Source organism: Cherax quadricarinatus, chromosome 17 (assembly GCF_038502225.1).
Source record: "Cherax quadricarinatus isolate ZL_2023a chromosome 17, ASM3850222v1, whole genome shotgun sequence".
Classification (NCBI taxonomy): Eukaryota; Metazoa; Arthropoda; class Malacostraca; order Decapoda; family Parastacidae; genus Cherax; species Cherax quadricarinatus.
The window spans coordinates 19968665-19991975 of record NC_091308.1 but is presented as its reverse complement, the minus strand read 5'-3'; the positions used below and the strand labels follow the sequence as shown (position 1 = coordinate 19991975).

The window sequence follows — 23311 nt, the reverse complement described above, 5'->3', positions numbered from 1 at the left end:
AAGCACAGTATCATCAGCAAAAAGTAACTGTGACAATTCCCATTTTGTATTTGATTCCCCAAAATTTAATCTTACCCCTCTCCCCAACACCCTAGCATTTACTTTTTTACAATCCAATCTATAAATATATTAAACAACCATGGTGACATTACACATCCCTGTCTAAGACCTACTTTTATTGGGAAGTAGTCTCCCTCTCTTCTACACACCCTAACCTGAGCCTCACTATCCTCATAAAAACTCTTTACAGCATTTAGTAACTTACCACCTATTCCATATACTTGCAACATCTGCCACATTGCTCCCCTATCCACTCTATCATATGCCTTTTCTAAATCCATAAATGCAATAAAAACTTCCCTACCTCTATCTAAATACTGTTCACATACATAATTCAATGTAAACACTTGATCTACACATCCCCTACCCACTCTAAAACCTCCTTGCTCATCCGCAATCCTACATTCTGTCTTACCTCTAATTCTTTCAATAATAACCCTACGATACACTTTTCCTGGTATACTCAATAAACTTATTCCTCTATAATTTTTACAATCTCTTTTGTCCCCCTTCCCTTTATATAAAGGGACTACACATGCTCTCCGCCAATCCCTAGGTACCTTGCCCTCTTTCATTTTTTTTTTTTTTTTTAACAAGTCGGCCATCTCCCACCGAGGCAGGGTGACATTTATTAAACAAAAATACCAACCACTCCAACATTATATCCCCCCCTGCTTTTAACCCTTTTGGGGTTTCAGCCGTACTAGTACGGCTTACGCACCAGGGTTTTTGACATACTAGTACTCATAAATTCTAGCGCCCTCAAATCTAGCAAGAGAAAGCTGGTAGGCCTACATATGAAAGAATGGGTCTATGTGGTCAGCGTGTGCAGTATAAAAAAAAATCTTGCAGCACACAGTGTGTAATGAGAGAGAAAAAAAACTTTGACTGTGATTTTGGTTTAAAACAGCGACTTTGCACTGTATTTTCGTATGGTATTTATTGTTGTATTCTAGTTTTCCTGGTCTCATTGTATCGAATGGAAGACATATTCCAGAAATTGAGATGATTTTGACTGGTTTTACAATGAAAAGTACCTTGAAATTGAGCTCAAAGTAGCAGAAAAGTTTGATTTTTACCGAAGTTCAAAAGTAAACAAATCATGCTAAGCGTCCAATACACGTCAACTGGTGAGTCTAATATTCTTTCACAAGTGCGCCTCTATTATTTATACCTTTTCTACACTAATGCAGTAGTCTGCATAACAGTAAATCTTATTTTTTTTTGTGAGAATAAAAAATCAAAGTGGAAAGCAAAAGAAATATAAGAGGAGCCTGGGGACGTGACTAATGAACAGAGGAAATGTTATTTTAGTGCCAGGAATGTCTTTCTTGTTTATTCTGGACCCTATTTGGAAATTGGCATCTTTTGAAATTTATGTGAAATTGGCAAAATTGCTAAATTCTGACCACTTTATTGGATAGTTGAAATCGGTAAATGGGTGGTTTCTTGTACTCAATCGATAGAAAAAATGGAGTTCTAGCGAAATAGTTATGATTTTTGTCGACTAGTACACTGAAATTGGCCGAAAATAGGGCTCAAAGTGGGCAAAATAGCCAATGCGTAAACATCGTCGAGACTGCTAGCTTCGCAAGAGCATAATTCCGTAAGTTTTCCATCAAATTTCATACTTTTGGTGTTATTATGATCAGGAAAAGATTCTCTATCTTTTCATAAGAAAAAATAATTTTTTTTTTTTAAGTTTTGACAACCCTGAAAACAAGTCTCAGAGAGGGCCTGGCGGTCCTCAAAGGGTTAACGTTTCTGTCATGATCCTATCAGTTCCAGCTGCTTTACCCCCTTTCATTCTATGTAATGCCTCACACACCTCACATCCTGCTCTTCTTCACTCCTAAAAGATGGTATACCTCCCTGGCCACTGCATGAAATTACCGCTTCCCTTTCTTCGTCGACATTTAAAAGTTCCTCAAAATATTCTCGCCATCTACCCAATACCTCCATCTTCCCATCTACTAACTAACTCCCCTACTCTGTTTTTAACCCTTTCAGGGTTTCGGCCATACTAGTACGGCATATGCACAAGGGTTTTTGACGTACTAGTACGCCTATATTCTAGCGCCCTCAAATCTAGTAAGAGAAAGCTGGTAGGCCTACATATGAAAGAATGGGTCTATGTGGTCAGTGTGCGCAGTATAAAAAAATCCTGCAGCACACAGTGCGTAATGAGAAAAAAAAAACTTCGACCGTGTTTTTGGATTAAAACAGCGACTTTGCATTGTATTTTCGTATGGTATTTATTGTTGTATTCTAGTTTTCCTGGTCTTATTTTATAGAAAGGAAGACATATTACAGAAATTGAGATGATTTTGACTTGTTTTACAATGAAAAGTACCTTGAAATTGAGCTCAAAGTAGCAGAAATGTTCTATTTTTACCAAAGTTCAAAAGTAAACAAATCATGCTAAGCGTCCAATACACGTCAACTGGCGAGTCTAATATTCTTTCACAAGTGCGCCGATATTATTTATACCATTTCTACACTAATGCAGTAGTCTGCATAACAGTAAATTTTATTTTTTTGTGAGAATAAAAAATCAAAGTGGAAAGCAAAAGAAATGTAAGAGGGGCCTGGGGACATGACTAATGAACAAAGGAAATGTTATTTTAGTGCCAGGAATGTCTTTCTTGTTTATTCTGGACCCTATTTGGAAATTGGCATCTTTTGAAATTTATGTGAAATTGGCAAAATTGCTAAATTCTGACCACTGTATTGGATAGTTGAAATCGTTAAATGGGTGGTTTCTTGTACTCATTCGATAGAAAAAACAGAGTTCTAGCGAAATAGTTATGATTTTTGTCGAGTAGTACACTGGAATTGGCCGAAAATAGGGCTCAAAGTGGGCAAAATCGCCAATGCGTAAACATCGTCGAGACCGCTAACTTCGAGAAAGCATAATTCCATAAGTTTTCCATCAAATTTCATACTTTTGGTGTCATTATGATCGGGAAATGATTCTCTATCTTTTCATAAGAAAAAAATTTTTTTTTTTTTGAAAATTTGGCGACCCTGAGAACAAGTCTCGGAGACGGCCTGGCGACCCTGAAGGGGTTAACTGACAAATCCATTTGTTTCCTAGGCTTTGTTAACTTACTCCAAAATTTTTTTCTTATTTACATTAAAATTTCTTGACAGTGCCTCTCCCACTCTCATCTGCTCTCCTTTTGCACACTCTCACCACTCTCTTCACCTTTCTTTTACTCTCCGTATATTCTACTATTCTTATAACACTTCTGCTTTGTAAAAACCTCTCATAAGCTACCTTTTTCTCTTTTATCACACCCTTTACTTCATCATTCCACCAATCACTCCTCTATCCTCCTGCACCCACCTTCCTATAGCCACAAACTTCTGCCCCACATTCTAATACTGCATTTTTAAAACTATTCCAACCCTCCCACTACTCATACTTCCACCAGCCCACCTTTCTGCCAATAGTTGCTTATATCTCACCCAAACTTCCTCCTGCCTTAGTTTATACACTTTCACCTCCCTCTTACTTGTTGTTGCCATTTTCCTCTTGTCCCATCTACCTCTTACCCTAACTTTAGCTACAACTAAATAATGATCTGATATATCAGTTGCCCCTCTATAAATGTGTACATCCTGGAGCCTACCCATCAACCTTTTATCCACCAATACATAATCTAACAAACTACTTTCATTATGTGCTATATCTTACCTTGTATATTTATTTATCCTCTTTTTTCTAAAAATATGCATTACTTATCACCAACCCTCTTTCTACACAGTTCAATTAAAGGCTCCCCATTTTCATTTACCCCTGGCACCCCAAATTTACCTACTATTCCCTCCGCAACATTTTTACCCACTTAGCATTGAAATCCCCAACCACAAGTACTCTCACACTTGGTTCAAAACTCCCCACGCATTCACTCAACATTTCCCAAAATCTCTCTCTCCCCTCTACACTTCTCTCTTCTCCAGGTGCATATACACTTACTATAACCCACTTTTCACATCCAACCTTTATTTTACTCCACATAATCCTTGAATTAATGCATTTATAGTCCCTCTTTTCCTGCCCTAGCTTATCCTTCAACATTATTGCTACTCCTTCTTTAGCTCTAACTCTATTTGAAACTCCTGACCTAATCCCATTTAGTCCTCTCCACTGAAACTCTCCCACCCCCTTCAGCTTTGTTTCACTTAAAGCCAAAACATCCACCTTCTTCTCATTCATAACATCCACAATCATCTCTTTCTTATCATTCGCACAACATCCACGCACATTCAGACATCCCACTTTGACAATTTTCTTCTTCTTATTCTTTTTAGTAATTATTACAGGAAAAGGGGTTACTACCCCATTGTTTCTGGTATTTTAGTTGACTTTTACAGCATGTATGGCTTACAGAGGAAAGATTCTTATTCCACTTCCCCATGGATATAAAAGGAAAAGTAATAAGAACAAGAACTATTAAGATATAATCAAAGAAAACTCAGATGAGTGTGTATAAATAAACATGTACACATATGTGTATTGTGACCTAAGTGTAAGTAGAAGTAGCAAGACATGCCTGTAATCTTGCATATTTATGAGACAGACAAAAGACAGTAGCAATCCTACCATCATGTAAAACATTTACAGGCTTTCGTTTTACACTCACTTGGCAGGACGGTAGTACCTCCCTGGGTGGTTGCTGTCTACCAACCTACTACCTAGTAGTCTACCTAGTATGTCTTCCATTTTATCGACTAAGCACAAGAAATCGCCCAATCAACTATTTCAATTACCCAAAAAGGTGATCAGAAATTGATAATATGGCCAATTTCACACAAATTTCAAAATATTCCAATTCAAAACAGGGTCCAGAATACTCAATGCAGGCATTTCTGGCACTAAAATAACGTTTCCTCTGTTTATCTGTTATATTCCTAGGCTTTACACATGAATTAATACCACTTTTCTTTTATTCACACAAAGAATTTTTATTCACATAAAAAATAGAAGATTTACTGTTATGCAACATTGTAATAATTGTATAAATATCAGCACATTCGTGAATGCATATTATGCCCACCAGGTGGATATGTATTAGACGAGTGACGTAATTTGTTTACTCTTGAATATTGGCAAAAATTGAACAGTTCTGCTATTTCAAGCTACTTTCATTTTCAGTCTATTCTCAGTCCTGAAACCAATCAAAATCATCTCTATTTCTGTAATACATACCTTCCATTCTATCAAATGAGACAAAAAACTGAGAATACAACCATACAAAAATACACCGCAAAGCTGCTGTTTTAACCCTTTCAGGGTCGAGTCCCCTGATCTCAAACTTGCTCTCAGGGTTGAAGAATTTAAAAAAAAAAAAAAAAAATTAACTTATGAAATGATAGAAAATCTTATACCAAAGGTAATGTAACCAAAAATATGAAATTTGATGGAAAACTCATGGAATTATGCTCTTGCAAATTTAGTGCTCTCTGCAACATTTATGCATTTGTGATTTCACCCACTTTGCACCCTATTTTTTGGCCAATTCCATTGCTAGAGTCGACCAAATTCATAGCTGTTTCGCTAGTATCCCTTCTATTCTATCAACTGTGTACAAGAAACTGCCATTAACCTATTTCAACTACTTAATAAAGTGATCAGAAATCAATAATTTGGCCAATTTCACACAAAATTAAAAAATTGCCAATTTAAAAATAGGATCCAGAATAAACAATGTAGACATTCCTGGCACTAAAAAAAATTTCCTCTGTTCTACAGTCACATCTCCAGGCCCCTCTTATGCAGACTACTGCATTACTGTAATAATTTTATAAATAATGTCAGTGTATTCCTAAATGCATATCAGACTGGCAAGATTTTTATTATTTATTTAGAAATTTTAGCATACAAACGGAGGTACAAAAAATACAGGTAAGAGCAGCATGCCAAAGCCACTTATATGCATAGCATTACGGGCTGGCTTAAAATTAACTTAAGATTAACTAAGCAATGATGAAATCAGTGATAAGACATTATTGTAAACAGATAACTATAAAATACAAATGAGTATTACAAAGACAGGTTCTATGGTTGCATGCATTGCTGTTCATTCAGTAGAATGGAGTATTCTATTAGGTAGTGTATTTAAAAAAATAACAAAGTTAGGTTTAACATTTGTGTGATATAATTGTGAGTAACATTTAGGATATACAATTTATATGGTTCAGTTATTCAGTATTTATTTGGTTTTGAGTGAGTAAGTGAACTTTGAGAAGAGACTTGAATTTATAAACAGGTAGTGTTTCTTTTATATTTACAGGTAATGGATGCATAGTGGACATGTACTGTCATTGGTGTACTCTGGAATATCAGCAAATATCAAACATTTCTGCTACTTTCAGTCCTAAAATATATCTGTAATATAACTTCCGTTCCATCAAACGAGACCACGAAACTGAGAATACAACCATAAAAGTCACACGAAAATATACCGCAAAGTCGCTGTTTTAAACCAAAAACATGGTCACAGTTTTTTCTCATTATGCACTGCATGTTGCAGGATTTTTTATGTGGTGCACACTCACTGCATAGACCCATTCTCTCATATGTAGGCCCAAATTTACCACTCACACCTTATCTGAGTGAGCTGAGCTCATGGCGTAGTACTGTGGCATGGCCAGTGACCTCGAAGCTGTAGCACTATAGAACAGCCAGTGAAGTGGTTAAGTACCAAATGTATAAAACAAAAACCAAATTTTTAAATAAAACTAAAATTTGTATACCTATGATTGCAAATTTTAAAACAATGATGTTATAGTTTTCATTACTGAAAATGTCAATATACTATTTGCAATTATTTACCAGATTTGATACAACTCAACCCTGAGCAAAACAGTTCTAACAGAAGGCTGTTTTGAATTCAGTGAACTAAGCCCAAAGTTTAACATCAATGATATAGTAACATTGTAACTGCATCAAGAATAAAGCTCCAAAAACCTAGGAGAAGACATAAAATATTACATAAAACTGTATACATAAGGATAATAAATCACAGGAGTTGCACAAAAGAACAGTATCTTCTAGTTTATAATACAAAAATATGTTTGAGACAATTATGAAAATGAATGACTAAATGTAAAAAGACATTTCAAGGTTGACTAGAGTATCAGCCATTCCTAATTTAATTCTGATGAGTGTAGCCTAGCATGGTATCTACCATACTATTGTATTACTGTCATGTAAAATACTACAAAAGATGAAGAAAACATTCAAATAACACAGGCAGATATAAGCAATTGATGCAGCATTCATTCACACATCCATGTAATACAATACAATATGTATCTTGTACTGATGAAGAAAAAGTAATATGACTCTCATACAATCATCATCCATTACTAATGGACAACATATTTTACTGAATACAATAATATACAAGATACATAATATAATAAAATATATATCTTGTACTGCTGAAGAAATTTAACATGATTTTCATGTCTAAATACAAAAGCCATTAATTATTAATAGGAAATGTATTTAAGTGAAAGTAATAATGCACAAGATATTGTTGAAAGGACAGAAGACTCAATTATTAAGCACTTAAAGAAATTCATCATCTCACCTTGTATGAAAAGTAATACACTGAAAAATACAATAAATTCATGCATGCATTTATAAAAAGCCATGTTAAAATATGTACTCTGCACTTGAATATCAAGAATTAAAATAAAAATTAACTGACTGATATTGGTATTCATTGTTTTCCCATTTATTCAGTATACAAAACAGAACAACAATTAAAAGTACTCTGCAACATACAAAATGTTTTAAGTAACATGTGCAATTATCCTTCTTTCAAATATGGTAGATCTGCTGTAAAAGATTTTCATTGCACAAGTTGGAAATTCCTTAAAAATACAGAAATGTGTCTGTGGAATAAAATTTAGAAACAGATAAAAACATGGGTTGTCTTACTTGACACTGGTGACTGGAGATGCCTGATGGTGTGGAGCAGACATGTGCTGTGTCCGCAACACACCAAGACATTGATCGAGACACAACAGCGTGGCTTGACTTGTGGCTTTCAACAGCAAAAGGTTAGGCTCTGTACATCTCATTCCAGTACCTGAATTTAAGGTATAAATGAAATACTTTCATTTTAATTTATCTTATACCTCCCCAAGAAGTCTATGACTATTCCTGCATGTTTATCCTTACTTTCTTGAAAGGCTAACTGTTTTTAGTACAAACTTGTCAACAGAGGACAGTAACAAATTTACTGAAGAGGATTAAAATTATTTAAATAAAAAACTTATTGCTGTTGAATTCTTTTTATTTTCAACAAGTTGGCAGTCTCCCACTGAGGCAGGGTGACCCAAAAAGAAAGAAAATCCCCAAAAAGAAAATACTATCATCATCATTCAACACTTTCACCTCACTTACACATAATCACTGTTTTTGTAGAGGTGTTCAGAATACAACAGTTTAGAAGCATATACGTATCCCTCCAAACTGCCAATATCCCAAACCCCTCCTTTAAAGTGCATGCATTGTGCTTCCCTTTTCCAGGACTTATGTCCGGCTATATAAAAATAACCAGTTTCCCTGAATCCCTTCACTAAATATTACCCTGCTCACACTCCAACAGCTCGTTAGGTCCCAAAAACCATTCGTCTTCATTCACTCCTATCTAACACGCTCACACATGCTTGCTGGAAGTCCAAGCCCCTTGCCCACAAAGCTTCCTTTACTCCCTCCCTCCAACCTTTTCGAGGACGACTCCTACCCCACCTTCCTTCTCCTACAAATTTTTACACTCTCCAAGTCATTCTACTTTGATCCATTCTCTCTAAATGACCAAACCACTTCAACAACCCCTCTTCAGCCCTCTGACTAATACTTTTAGTAACTCCACACCTCCTAATTTCCACACTCTGAATTCTCTGCATAATATTTACACCACACATTGCCCTTAGACAGGACATCTCCACTGACTCCAACCGCCTCCTCACTGCAGCATCTGCAACCCAAGCTTCACACCCATATATGTGTTGGTACCACTATACTTTTGTACATTCCCTTCTTTGCCTCCATGGATAACGTTTTTTGTCTCCACAGATACCTCAATACACCACTCACCTTTATTCCTTCATCAATTCTATGGTTAACCTCATCCTTCATAAACCCATCCATTGACAAATCAATTCCCAAATATCTGAAAACATTCACTTTTTCCATACTCCCTCTCTCCAATGTGATATCCAATTTTCCTTTATCTAAATCATTTGATTATTTATTTATTTATTTATTTAGTAATTTAAGCATACATACAGAGGTACAAAAAATACAGGTAAGAGCAGCATGCCAAAGCCACTTATATGCATAGCATTACGGGCTGGCTTAAAATTAACTTAAGATTAACTAAGCAATGATGAAATCAGTGATAAAACATTATTGTAAACAGATAACTATAAAGCACAAATGAGTATTACAAAGACAGGTCATATGGTTGCATGCATTGCTGTACATTCAGTCGAATGGAGTATTCTGTTAGGTAGTGTATTTAAAAAAATAACAAAGTTAGATTGGGTCCTAGGTTTAACATTTGTGTGATATAATTGTGAGTAACATATAGGATATACAATTTATAAGGTTCAGTTATTCAGTATTTATTTGGTTTTGAGTGAGTAAGTGATCTTTGAGAAGAGACTTGAATTTATAAACAGGTAGTGTTTCTTTTATATTTACAGGTAATGAATTCCAGATTTTAGGGCCTTTTATGTGCATTGAGTTTTTGCATAGCGTGAGATGGACACGAGGAACATCAAAGAGTGATCTGTGCCTTGTGTTATGGTCATGTGTTCTGTTGAGGTTGGCAAGGAGATGTTTGAGGGGAGGGTTAATATCAGAGTTAAGTGTTCTATGTATGTAATAGGTGCAGTAATAAGTATGGATGTTTTGTATGGTGAGTAGGCTGAGTGTTTTGAATATTGGTGGAGTGTAGTGCCTGTAGTGAGAATTTGTTATCATTCTAACTGCAGCCTTTTGTTGGGTAATTAGTGGTCTGAGATGGTTAATTGTTGTTGAGCCCCATGCACAAATTCCATAGGTGAGATAGGGGTAAATAAGAGAGTGATAAAGGGCCAGGAGGGCTGACTGTGGAACATAGTACCGTATCTTCGATAGTATGCCTACAGTCTTGGAAATTTTCTTAGAAATTTGTTGTATATGTGTATGAAATTTGAGTCTATTATCAAGGTGGATTCCTAAGAATTTTCCCTCTGTTAGCTTTGTGATAGGTGATCTGTTTATCATTATGTTAAGAGGTACATCTGTAGCTCTGTTACCAAACTGAATGAAGTAGGTTTTGTCAATGTTTAGTGTAAGTTTGTTAGTCCTCATCCAGGTAGATATTTTCTGTAATTCGGTGTTTACAGTATTGGCTAGCGTGACTGGGCTCGGGTGAGAGAAGACGTATGTAGTGTCATCTGCAAAAAGTGTGGGTTTGAGTAATTGCGAAGCATTTGGTAGGTCATTTATGTATAGGAGAAAGAGAAGAGGGCCAAGGACACTTCCCTGTGGGACACCAACTGTAATTGGTTGAGCGGAAGAGCTTGCCCCATTTGCATACACATATTGGCTTCTGTTGCTGAGGTATGACTTGAGGTAGTTGAGGGAGTGCCCTCTAATACCATAGTGTGACAATTTTACGTGGAGCAAGTCATGGTCAACTGTATCAAAAGCTTTACGTAAGTCAATGAAGATCCCCAGTGGGACTTCTTTTTTCTCTATTGCAGTGTATATATGTTCTAGCATGTGTATAATAGCATCATTAGTATTTTTATTAGGCCTGAATCCAAATTGGCAGGGGTTGAGAATGTTTTGGGAGATGAGGTAGGAGTAGATTCGTTTATGAATTAATTTTTCGAAGATTTTTGAGAGAGGGTGTAAATTGGATATTGGCCTATAGTTATTCAACTCTGTTTGGTCTCCTCCTTTATGGATCGGGGTGACCCTTGCTATTTTGAGAGCTGTAGGGAAGGTGGAGGATTCAATGGATTTGTTAAAGAGTGTTGCAATGATTGGTGATAGTACTTGTGACACTTTTTTGTATATAAAGGGTGGTAAGGTATTTAAATCTCCTGCCTTGTTTTTTAGTGCGTTGATAATAAGGGAGACTTCGTATGGGTTAGTCGGAGCTAGGAACAGTGTGTTCGGGTAGTTGCCAGTGAGGTAGTCATTTGGTGGGGTATCTGAGCTTGGGATTTTATTGGCAAGGTTTTGTCCTATAGTGGAGAAGAAATCATTGAGTCTGTTTGCTGTTTCTGTTGGTGGGAGTTGGGGTTCATCTGATTTTGCTAATTTTATTTCGCTATTTCGTGATATCTTTTTTGTTCCCAGAATTTCTGATAGGGTCTTCCAGGTCTTTTTTATATCACCTCGTAAGTTGGATAATCTGTTCTCATAATACAGTTTTTTTGCCCTTCTTATCAGGCTGGTTAGGATTGACGAGTAACGTTTTGTTTGGTCTCTGGTTATGTGACCCATTCTGTACTGTTTTTCATATCGGTGTTTTGTATTTATGGATTTGAGAATGCTGGGTGTTAGCCAGGGACTGTTCAGTCTCTTAGCTGTCATCTGTTTAGTTTTTTTAGGGCAGTGCTTGTTATAGAGGTATTGGGTCTTTTTTAGAAAATTATTAAAACATTCGTCAATATCTGTATAGATTTCTAGCTCAGTGTGCCAGTCAATGTTTGTTACTGCTGTTGTGAAGTTATTAATGGCTGCCTCATTGTGAAGTCTGAAGGTGACTTTAGTAGTGTCTTGGGGTATTTTACCAAGAGTTGTTATGAGGAAAGTAGGGTAGTGGTCTGTGGTATTATCTGTAATTATGCCTGATTTTAAAGGGGATATGGTGTTGGTCCAGATGTGGTCAAGTAGGGAAACACTAGTCTCCGTAACTCTTGTAGGTTTTGTTACTGTTGGTAGCAACATGCAGTTACTCATTGTGTTTGTGAATTCAGTAACGTGTGGGTCCTGGTCTTGCAGGAGATTTATATTGAAGTCACCTGAGAGTAGTAAGTGATCTTTGTTCATGCGTGCATCAGTTATCATACTTCCTAGGTTTTGACTAAATTGGCTAATGTTTGATTGTGGAACTCTGTAGATGTTTATCACTGTGAGAGGTTTTTGTAGGTATTTGGATTTGAATTTAGCTATTATATATTCCCCATGTTCATCCCTTGTGCAAGTATTAGTGATACATTCTAGTTGGTCTGAGTAGTATATAGCTGTGCCACCCCCTTGTTGGTCTGGCCTACAGTTGTGTATGGCTGTGTAACCAGGAATGGCATAGACATCTGTAGTATCAGGCTTTAGCCAGGTTTCAGTTAGTGTAATGATGGACATATTGGCATGCAAGGAATTTAGTAATGCTAGGAGGTCATCGTAATGCTTGCTTAAAGATCTGATATTGTAGTTAAAGATAGTTATGTTGTTGTTGGCTCTGAGAAGTGCCTTTGATTGTTCTGCTGTGTAGTAATTACAGTAACTGTTTGAATCATTTAAGTCATTAAATAAGAGGTTGGTATCAGGATCAATGCTTGTAATCATAAGATTTGTAGTGAATCTATAGTTAGAATTAAGTATAAAACAAAGTAAATATTCTAAAGCTAAAAAAATAGCACCTGAATTATTTAACAAATGTAAAAATAATGAGCTAAGGTAGTTTTTTAAAGCTAAAATAAAGGAGACAATATAAAAGGGACTAAAATAATTTGTGGTGAACAAATAAAGTGATGATCAAATAATGGAGCTTGGGAATATGATAGTAGGTAGTACTTTAAAGGTAATTCTTTAAAGTTAGAATTATAATATAAAATTATAATATAAAAGGGACTAATATAAGTTGTGGTGAACAATAAAGTGGTAATCAAATAATTGCACTAAGGTCTAATATAATGACTTTTGTGGAGTCTATGTTTTGAGCTAGAATGAGCTATAGTACAACTAGATTTAATCTAATAATATAACAATACAAATTAAAAATAGCACCAGTCTCTCACTAGTAATTGCAATATGGTCTAATATAATGAATTTGGTATTGACTATAGTACAACTGAGTTTAATCTAATAATATAAAAAAGGCACAAGACTCTCAATTGTAATTGCACTAAGGTGTTATATAAGTTGTTTACAAGAATTAGAGTATAACTAGATTTAAATTGACAAGATAAAATATACAAGTTAAGGTAGCAAAAGAATAAAAAAAGTAGAAAAAAAAATATATGAGGTAGTTGGTACTAGTTAGCAAAAGATAGTTAAGGGCCTTGAACAATAATATAATTGAAATATACACTAATTGCACACACAATATAGTCACTAAGATATGAAAACAATCTTAGAGTAGGAATTATAATATAAACTTATAATATAAAAATACAAATTGAAATGGTACTTGCAATTGCACTAGAGTCTGGTATAGGTTGTTGACAAGATCAGGAGTATAACTAGATTTAAATTGACAAAATATAATTCACAATTAAAGTACCAAAAGAATAATAGTAAAAAATAACAAGGGTAATGTCTTGGTTATAATATGATAGTAAGATGGTAGACAGGTACACAGGTACAAAGGATAATATAAAGGTTGGAGTTGAATATACAAACTTGAAAATTTGGCAACAAAATGTTATGGGAAGTATAAAATAATGTTTAATGTACAAAAGTAAAATTGACTGGTAGTAAATATGGTGTTTAATAAAATTTTAGTAAGTAATAATGATTACAAAAAAGTGAAAAAGTAATGTTTATTTCATTCAATATTGCACTGGTAGTTATACTAGAGGTTATATGGCAGCACAAGGTAATTAAGAGTACTCTAAGGTAGTAAATGTGGTATTAAAACAGGTAAAGGTAATTAGACAAGTAATGGTTATTAAATGTCAAAAATGTTAAGAGTAAATTGAAATTATAGTAAAAATGATAATTATTAATTTTAGTAAGCAATACCTATTCCATATAGTTGCAACATCTGCCAAACTGCTTCCTTACCCACTATCATATGCCTTTTCTAAATCCATAAATGCAATGAAAACTTCCCTACCTTTATCTAAATAATGGTCAAATGTTTGTTAGTGGGATGAATTGTAAAGGACCTGCCTAGTATGGGCCAACAGGCCTGCTGCAGTGTTCCTCCTTTCTTATGTTCTTATATATGCTTCAATGTAAACACTTAATCAAAACATCCTCTTCCCAATCTAAAGCCTCCTTGCTCATCTACAATCCTACTCTCTGTCTTACCTCTAATTCTTTCAATAATAATCCTACCGAACACTTTTACTTGTATGCTCAGTAAATTTCAGTCCCATATCCATCACACAGCCAAGAAAATTTCCAAATCAGTAGGAATCCTTTCCAAGATACGATACTATGTACCACAAATGACTCTCCTTACCTTGTACCACTCTCTAATACAGTGGACCCCCGCATAACGATATTAATCCGTTCCTGAGAGCTCATTGTTATGCGAAATTATCGTTATGCGAATGAATTTTCCCCATAAGAAATAATGGAAATCAAATTAATCCGTGCAAGACACCCAAAAGTATGAAAAAAAAATTTTACCACATGAAATATACATTTTCCTACACACAAAGAGAAGGATACATGCACAATAGTAGAGTAGTACATGCACAATATATATTGTGCATGTACTACTCTACTAAATGAAGAATAAATGACACTTACCTTTATTGAAGATGCAGCAATGACTGATGAGACACTGTGTCCTGGGAGTGCCTTTTCCTCTTGAGTACTGTAGGTCCTGTTTGGCATTTTCTTCCAGAATAGGCCTTATCACACTGTGTATGCCACTATGATTCTTAAATGTCTCAAACCAACCTTTGCTGGCTTTAAATTCACCAATATGAGCACTAGTTCCAGGCATTTTTCCCTGTTCACCTGGGTGTTAGTCGACTGGTGTGGGTTGCATCCTGGGAGACAAGATTAAGGACCCCAATGGAAATAAGTTAGACAGTCTTCGATGACACTGACTTTTTGGGTTATCCTGGGTGGCTAACCCTCTGGGGTTAATTGTTTCTTGGTATTCTCAATAAGCCACACCAACAACGGTGCTACAGCAGCAGCAGCAGCAGCTGACAGTGCTACAGCAGCAGCTGACAGTGCTACAGCAGCAGCAGATGGTGCTACAGCAGCAGCAGACGGTACTACAGCAGCAGCAGCAGCAGCTGACGGTGGTACAGCAGCAGCAGCAGTTGACAGTGCTACAGCAGCAGCAGCAGCTGACAGTACTACAGCAGCAGCAGATGGTGCTACAGCAGCAGTAGCAGCTGACAGTGGTACAGCAGCAGACAGTGCAGCAGCAGCAGCAGCTGACAGTGCTACAGCAGCAGCAGCAGCTGACAGTGCAGCAGCAGCAGCTGACAGTGCAGCAGCAGCAGCAGCTGACAGTGCAGCAGCAGCAGCAGCTGACAGTGCTACAGCAGCAGCAGCAGCTGACAGTGCTACAGCAGCAGCAGCAGCAGCTGACAGTGCTACAGCAGCAGCTGACAGTGCTGCAGCAGCAGCAGACAGTGCTACAGCAGCAGCAGCTGATGGTGATACAGCAGCAGCAGCAGCTGATGGTGCTACAGCAGCAGCAGCAGCAGCAGCTGACAGTGCTACAGCAGCAGCAGCATCAGCAGTTGACCATGGTACCACAGTATTTCGATAATATTTCTCACCCTTTTTACCACAGGGTTGGCACTAGAAGCTTTCTTGGGGCCCATGGTCACTTATTTTGCAGATAAAATCACCAAAAACGCTGTTATAATACGAAATGTTCCGATTGTATGCTTGGATGTTACCGCGGAGGCTGGCTTGTAAACAATGCCATCGGCGGAACATGTGAGGCTGGCTCAGGCCTCACATAGACGCGTCTCGGACGAATAGCGTCGAGCGAGTTTTTTAGCGCTATGCGAGGCAAAATTTTAGTGATAAAATGTATCGGTATGCGGATTTAACGTTATGTGACGCCAACGGTATGCGGGGGCCCACTGTATATCCTTACCTCACCTATGGTATTTGTGCCTGGGGCTCAACCACAGCCAACCACCTAAGACCCTTAATAATCCAACAAAAAGCTGCTGCACGGGTGATAACCAGCTCCTGTGCTAGACAGCACACCCCACCACTTTTCAGAAGACTCAACTTGGTAAACATACAAGACATACACTCATATTATTGTGCCTATTACATATACAGAACATTAAACTCCACTGTAAACCCTCTCCTAAAACTACTCTTTGACAGTTACAACAGAATGAACAGTCACAATACAAAGCACAAGGCACTTTTTGACATCCCTCGAGTAAGTCTCTCACTATGCAAGAACGCTATGCACATAAAGGGCCCGAAGAGCTGAAACTCGCTACCGGAAAAGGTCAAGGATCCCCTGACAACTTATAAATTTAGGACTATAATAAAAAATCATCTTATCTCTAAATATTAACCAAATCAACCAAAACATCTGCTAACTAGCTTTATTACATGACCTCTAGGCTCTTAATTCTGCCAATCCATAAAATCATCTTATCTCTCAATATTAACCAAATCAATCAAAACATCTGCTAATTAGTTTTATTATGTGACCTCCTGACTTTTAATTCTGCCAATCCAAAAATATTACCACCTGAACCATTACTTATAAGGTAGATTTTGTTTGCAATTTCAAGATTATTTTACCGAACCCTTCCCCACCTTACTACCTCTCATTTGTATTAATTTTAAATAAGATTGTAAAACAGTTAACCACTTCTTCTTGTCTAGTTTTAAGTATACAGTGGACCCTTGGGTAATGATGACATCGGCTAGCGATAAAATTGGATACTGATGCGTCTTTGCATAAAAAAATTGGCTCGGCCAACGATGAAAAACTCGGTTAGGGACATTCGTCCCAAACACATCCACCTGTCCGTCCAGCCTGAGTGCCTCAGCTGCCCTGCCTTCAGCTAGTGTGCCATTGTTTACAAGCCAGTGCGGACGGTTCCACTCATACATTCGATGCATTTTGTATTATTCCATTGTTTTTAGTGCTTGTAACTGCTAAATAAGCCACCATGAGCACAAAGAAAGCTTCTAGTGTCAACCCTGTGGTAAAAAGGGTGAGAAAGATCATCGAATTGAAGAAATAGATAATCGCAAAGTATGAAAGTGGAGTGCGTGCCTCCGAGCTGGCCCGGTTGTACAACAAACCCCAATCAACCATCGCTACTATCTTGGCCAACAGAAAGGCAATCAGGGAAGCTGTTGTTGCGAAAGGTACAAGTATGCTTACAAAACAGAGATCGCAAATACAGTGGACCCCCACATACCGTTGGCATCACATAACGTTAAATTCGCATACCGATACATTTTATTGCTAAGATTTTGCTTCGCATACCGCTAAAAAACCCGCTCAACACTATTCGTCCGAGACGCGTCTAATGTGCGGCCTGAGCCAGCCTCACATGTTCCGCCGGTGGCATTGTTTACAAGCCAGCCTCCGCGGTAACATCCAAGCATACAATCGTAACATTTCGTATTATTACAGCGTTTTTGGTGATTTTATCTGCAAAATAAGTGACCATGGGCCCCAAGAAAGCTTCTAGTGCCAACCCTGTGGTAAAAAGGGTGAGAAATATTATCGAAATACTGTGGTACCATGGTCAACTGCTGATGCTGCTGCTGCTGTAGCACTGTCAGCTGCTGTAGCACCGTCAGCTGCTACTGCTGCTGTACCACCATCAGCTGCTGCTGCTGCTGTTGCTGTACCACCGTCAGCTGCTGCTGCTGCTGTAGTACCGTCTGCTGCTGCTGCTGCTGTAGTACCGTCTGCTGCTGCTGTAGCATCGTCCCGCCGTTGCACCAGCCGCCCGCTGCAGCCATCGCCTGCTGTGTGCACCGTGCAGCCGCCGCTGCGCTGTAGCACCGTCAGCCGCCTGCCGCTGCTGCTAGCACCACCAGCCAGCCTGCTGCTGCTGCTGTAGCCACCGTCAGCCGCCTGCTGCTGTAGTACCGTCTGCTGCCGCTGTAGCATCGCCTGCCGCTGCTGTAGCACTGTCCAGCTGCCTGCTGTAGCACCTGTCAGCCTGCTGCTACCGTTGCCGCCGCGTAGCACCGTCAGCCGCCGCGCTGCTGTAGCACCGCCAGCTGCCTGCTGCTGTCAACCGCCAGCCGCCGCTGCTGCTGCTGCTGTAGCCTCGCCTGCTGTCGTACCGCCTGCTGCCTGCTAGCATCGTCTGCTGCCTGCTGCAGCACTGTCCAGCTGCCGCCGGCACTGTCAGCCTGCTGCTGCAGCGTCAGCTGCCGTCTGCCTGTAGCACTGTCAGCTGCTGCTGCTGTAGGTCACCGTCAGCGCCGCTGCTGCTCTCTACCACCGCCAGCCTGCTGCTGCTGCGCGTAGTACCGCCTGCTGCGATGCCGTGCCGCTGTAGCATCGTCTGCTGCTGCTGTAGCACTGTCAGCCTGCTGCTGTAGCACTGTCAGCTGCTGCTGCAGCACCGTCAGCTGCTTCTGCTGCTGTAGCACCTGCCGCGCCTGCTGCTGCTGTAGCACCGTCTGCTGCTGCTGCTGTACCACCCAGCTGCCGCTGCAAATGCTGTAGCACCGCCTGCTGCTGCTGTAGCACCGTCTGCCGCCTGCTGTAGCCACCGTCAGCGCCTGCCGACACCGTCAGCCTGCCTGCTGCTGTAGCACTGTCAGCTGCTGCTGCCGCTGTAGCACCCAGTACAGCTCCGCTGCTGCTGCTGTAGCATGCAGCTGCTGCGTGCTGCTGCTGTAGCACCGTCAGCTGCTGCTGCTGCTGCTGTGGCAATGTCGCGCTGTAGCACTGCGCCTGCTGCTGTGCTATGCACCTAACTTATTTCCATTGGGGTCCTTAATCTTGTCTCCCAGGATGCAACCCACACCAGTCGACTAACACCCAGGTGAACAGGGAAAAACGCCTGGAACTAGTGCTCATATTGGTGAATTTAAAGCCAGCAAAGGTTGGTTTGAGAGATTTAAGAATCATAGTGGCATACACATTGTGATAAGGCCTGTTCTGGAAGAAAATGCCAAACAGGACCTACAGTACTCAGGAGGAAAAGGCACTCCCAGGACACAGTGTCTCATCAGTCATTGCTGCATCTTCAATAAAGGTAAGTGTCATTTATTCTTCATTTAGTAGAGTAGTACATGCACAATATATATTGTGCATGTACTACTCTACTATTGTGCATGTATCCTTCTCTTTGTGTGTAGGAAAATGTATATTTCATGTGGTAAAATTTTTTTTTTCATACTTTTGGGTGTCTTGCACGGATTAACTTGATTTCCATTATTTCTTATGGGGAAAATTCATTCGCATAACGATAATTTCGCATAACAATGAGCTCTCAGGAACGGATTAATATCGTTATGCGGGGGTCCACTGTACTCAAAGATGTGGAGAGACTGTTATTGGTGTGGATCAGCAACAAACAATTATCAGGAGATAGTGTTTCACAGTCAATCACATGTGAAAAGGCAAGGCAGTTGCATGCGGATCTCATTAAGAAAATGCCTGGAACTAGTGGTGATGTTAGTGAATTTAAGGCAAGCAAAGGTTGGTTTGAGAGATTTAAGAATCGTAGTGGCATACACAGTGTGATAAGGCATGGTGAGGCTTCCAGTTGTGACCAAAAAAGGCTGAAAAATATGTGCAGGACTTTAGGGAGTACATACACTGAAAAATTAAAACCCCAACAAGTGTTCAATTGTGACGAAACAGGCCTGTTTTGGAAGAAAATGCCAAACAGGATCTACACTACTCAGGATGAAAAGGCACTCCCAGGACACAAGCCTATGAAAGACAGGCTAACTCTCATGTTTTGTAGTAATGCTAGTGGGGATTGCAAAGTGAAGCCTTTACTCGTGTGTCACTCTGAAACTCTCAGAGTCTTCAAGAAAAACAGTGTCATCAAGGCTAATTTGTGTGTGATGTGGAAGGCAAACAGTAAGGCATGGGTCACTAGGGACATTTTCTATGATTTGTTTTATCATGTGTTTGGCCCCACTGTGAAAAAAATACCTCCTGGAAAATAAATTGAACGTCAAGTGCCTCCTGGTATTAGACAATGCTCCTGCTCATCCTGCAGTCTTGCAAGAGCGAATTGTGGGGATTATGAGATTCATAAAAGTCAGGTTTTTGCCAACTAACATGGCTCCTCTCCTCCAGCCCATGGATCAACAGGTCATTTCAAATTTCAAAAAACTGTACACCAAAGCAGTGTTGCAAAAGTGCTTTGAAGTGACCTCAGACACTGAACTGACCCTAAGAGAGTTTTGGAAAGATCACTTCAGTATCCTCAAATGCATAAACCTTATAGGTAAGGCTTGGGAGGGAGTGACTTGCAGGACTTTGAACTCTGCTTGGAAAAAATTGTGGCCACAATGTGTACAAGAGAGGGATTTTGATGGGTTTGGGGTTAACCCTGAGGAGCCTATACCAGTTGTGGAATCTATTGTGTCATTGGGGAAGTCCATGGGGTTAGTGGCAAGCATGTGGAAGAGTTGGTGGAGGACGACGATAAAGAGCTAACCACTGATGAGCTGCAAGAGCATCTGCAACAGTAAGAGACCACAGCTGAGGAAATTGCTTCAGAGGAGGGGAGAGAGAGATGGAGGAAGTTGCCTTCTTCAACAATTAAGGACATTTGTACAATGTGGACAAAGGTGCAAGCCTTTATGGATGCATCACCCTGACAGCTATTGCAAGCCGTTCTGGTGACTTTTACAATGTCAATGTTGTGTCCCATTTTAGAGAAATCTTAAAGGAATGCCAGAAACAGACCTTTATGGAGAGATTTTTGGTGCGACAGAGGTCCAGTGACCGGCAAGTTCTTCCCAGTGGCATTAAAAAACAAAGAAGGGAAGTAACCCTGGAAAAGGACTTGCTACCTAAAGTCCTTATACACCTCCATCATCTCCCCTCCTCCTGTCTCATCACTCATCAATAAGTCTTCAATAAAGGTAAGTGTCATTTATTCTTAATGTTTTTATTCTTCATGTAATATTTATTCTTCATGTATCATTGTTTTCTGTGTAGGAAAATGAATATTTCATGTGAAAAAAACAAAATTTAATACTTTTGGGTGTCTGGAACGGATTAATTGGATTTCCATTATATCTTATGGGGAAAATTAATTCGGCTAACGATAAAATTGGTTAAGGACAAACTCTCTGGAACGGATTAAAATCATTACCTGAAGGTCCACTGTAGTTACTATGTACTATTATCTTATCTAGTTTTAATTATTTACTATGTAGTATTAGGATTAGTCTGCCCAAAATGCCTCGGCATGATAGTGGCTATCCCTGTACTCAGCAAATCAAAATTGCAATTACACATTGTAACCTTTACAAAGAAGTAAACTTTACTTACTTTATATAAAGGAACTATACATGCTCTCTGCCAATCCCTAGGTACCTTCCCCTCTCTCAAACATTTATTAAACAAAAATACCAACCAATCCAACACTATATCTCCCCCTGCTTTTAACATTTCTATAATGATACTGTTAATTCCAGCTGCTTTACCCCCTTTCATTCTACGTAATGCATCACACACCTCCCCCACACTCACATCTTCCTCTTCTTCACTCCTAAAATATGTTATACCTCCCTGGCCAGTGCATGAAATTATCACCTCCCTTTCTTCATCGACATTTAAAAGTTCCTCAAAATATTCCCGCTATCTACCCAATACCTCCAGCTCCCCATCTATTAACTCTCCTACTCTGTTTTTGACTGACAAATCCATTTTCTCCCTAGGCTTTCTTAACTTGTTTATCTCACTCCAAAAGTTTTTCTTATTTTCATCAAAATTTCTTGATAGTGCCTCTCCCACTCTATCATCTGCTCTCCTTTTATACTCTCTCACCACTCTGTTCACCTTTCTTTTACTCTCTATATACTCTGCTCTTCTTATAACACTTCTGCTTTGTAAAAACCTTTCATAAGCTACCCTTTTCTCTTTTATCACACCCTTTACTTCATCATTCCACCAATCACTCCTCTTTCCTCCTGCACCCACCCTCCTATTGCTACAACTTCTGCCCCACATTCTAATGCTGCATTTTTAAAACTATTCCAACCCTCTTCAATTCTCCCCCCCCCCCCACTACTCATACTTGCACCAGCCCACCTTTCTGCCAATAGTTGCTAATATATCCACCCTAACTTCCTCCTCCCTTAGTTTATACACTCACCTCTCTCTTACTTGCTGTTGCCATTTTCCTTTCATCCCATATACCTCTTACTCTAACTGTAGCTACAACTAAACAATGATCCAATATATCAGTTGCCCCTCTACAAACATGTACATCCTGAAGCCTATCCATCAACCTTTTATCGACCAACACATAATCTAACAAACTACTTACATTACGTGCTATATCATACCTTGTATACTTATTTATCCTCTTTTTCATAAAATATGTATTACTCATTACCAAACCTCTTTCTACACATAGCTCAATTAAAGGCTCCCCATTTTCATTTACCCCTGGCACCCCAAATTTATCTACTACTCCCTCCACAACATTTTTACCCAGTTAACATTGAGATCCCCAACCACAAGTACTCTCTCACTTGGTTCAAAACTCCCCATGCACTCACTCAACATTTCCCAAAATCTCTCTCTCTCTCCTCTATACTTCTCTCTTCTCCAGGTGCATAAATGGTTACTATAGCCCACTTTTCACAGCCAACCCTTATTTTACTCCACATAATCCTTGAATTTATACATTTATATTCCTTCTTTTCTTGCTATAACTTACCCTTCAACATTATTGCTACTCCTTATTTAGCTCTATTTGAAACCCCTGACCTAATCCCATTCATTTCTCCCCACTAAAACTCTCCCACCCCCCTTCAGCTTTTGTTTCACTTTGAAAATATTAAAACAAAATTGTCAGGAGAAAGATATGAGAAAAATGAAAAAGGAGTTTAATACAACACATGGCAAAGCTTACAGGATTGTATCATCTGTGAAAAGACAAGAAAAATTAAAATAAAAGAAATACTGTATATGAGAGAAGACAACAGAACACTGCTATATTAGTGTGATAACATACCTCCTTCCACTGGTAGGAGATATATAGTCAGAGCACCCATAATAACTCCCCTAACATTTCAGCCTAACTTCACTTTACATTAAGTTTTCTTTGAGGTAGCATCAATAACCAAACAATGCCTCCAAACTTATAA

At 38.8% G+C, this 23311-nt stretch overlaps 1 protein-coding gene across 1 annotated transcript in view; it reads right to left on the bottom strand.

Moving 5' to 3' along the window:
- The window catches only part of LOC128686277 (oxysterol-binding protein-related protein 11), a 121629-nt gene that overhangs the window by 55087 nt on the left and 43231 nt on the right, over nucleotides 1-23311 (bottom strand). The window contains exon 5 of the mRNA XM_070086001.1: nucleotides 8018-8168. Within this exon, the coding sequence (XP_069942102.1) occupies nucleotides 8018-8168 (151 nt within the window). The remainder of the gene's footprint in view (nucleotides 1-8017; nucleotides 8169-23311) is intronic.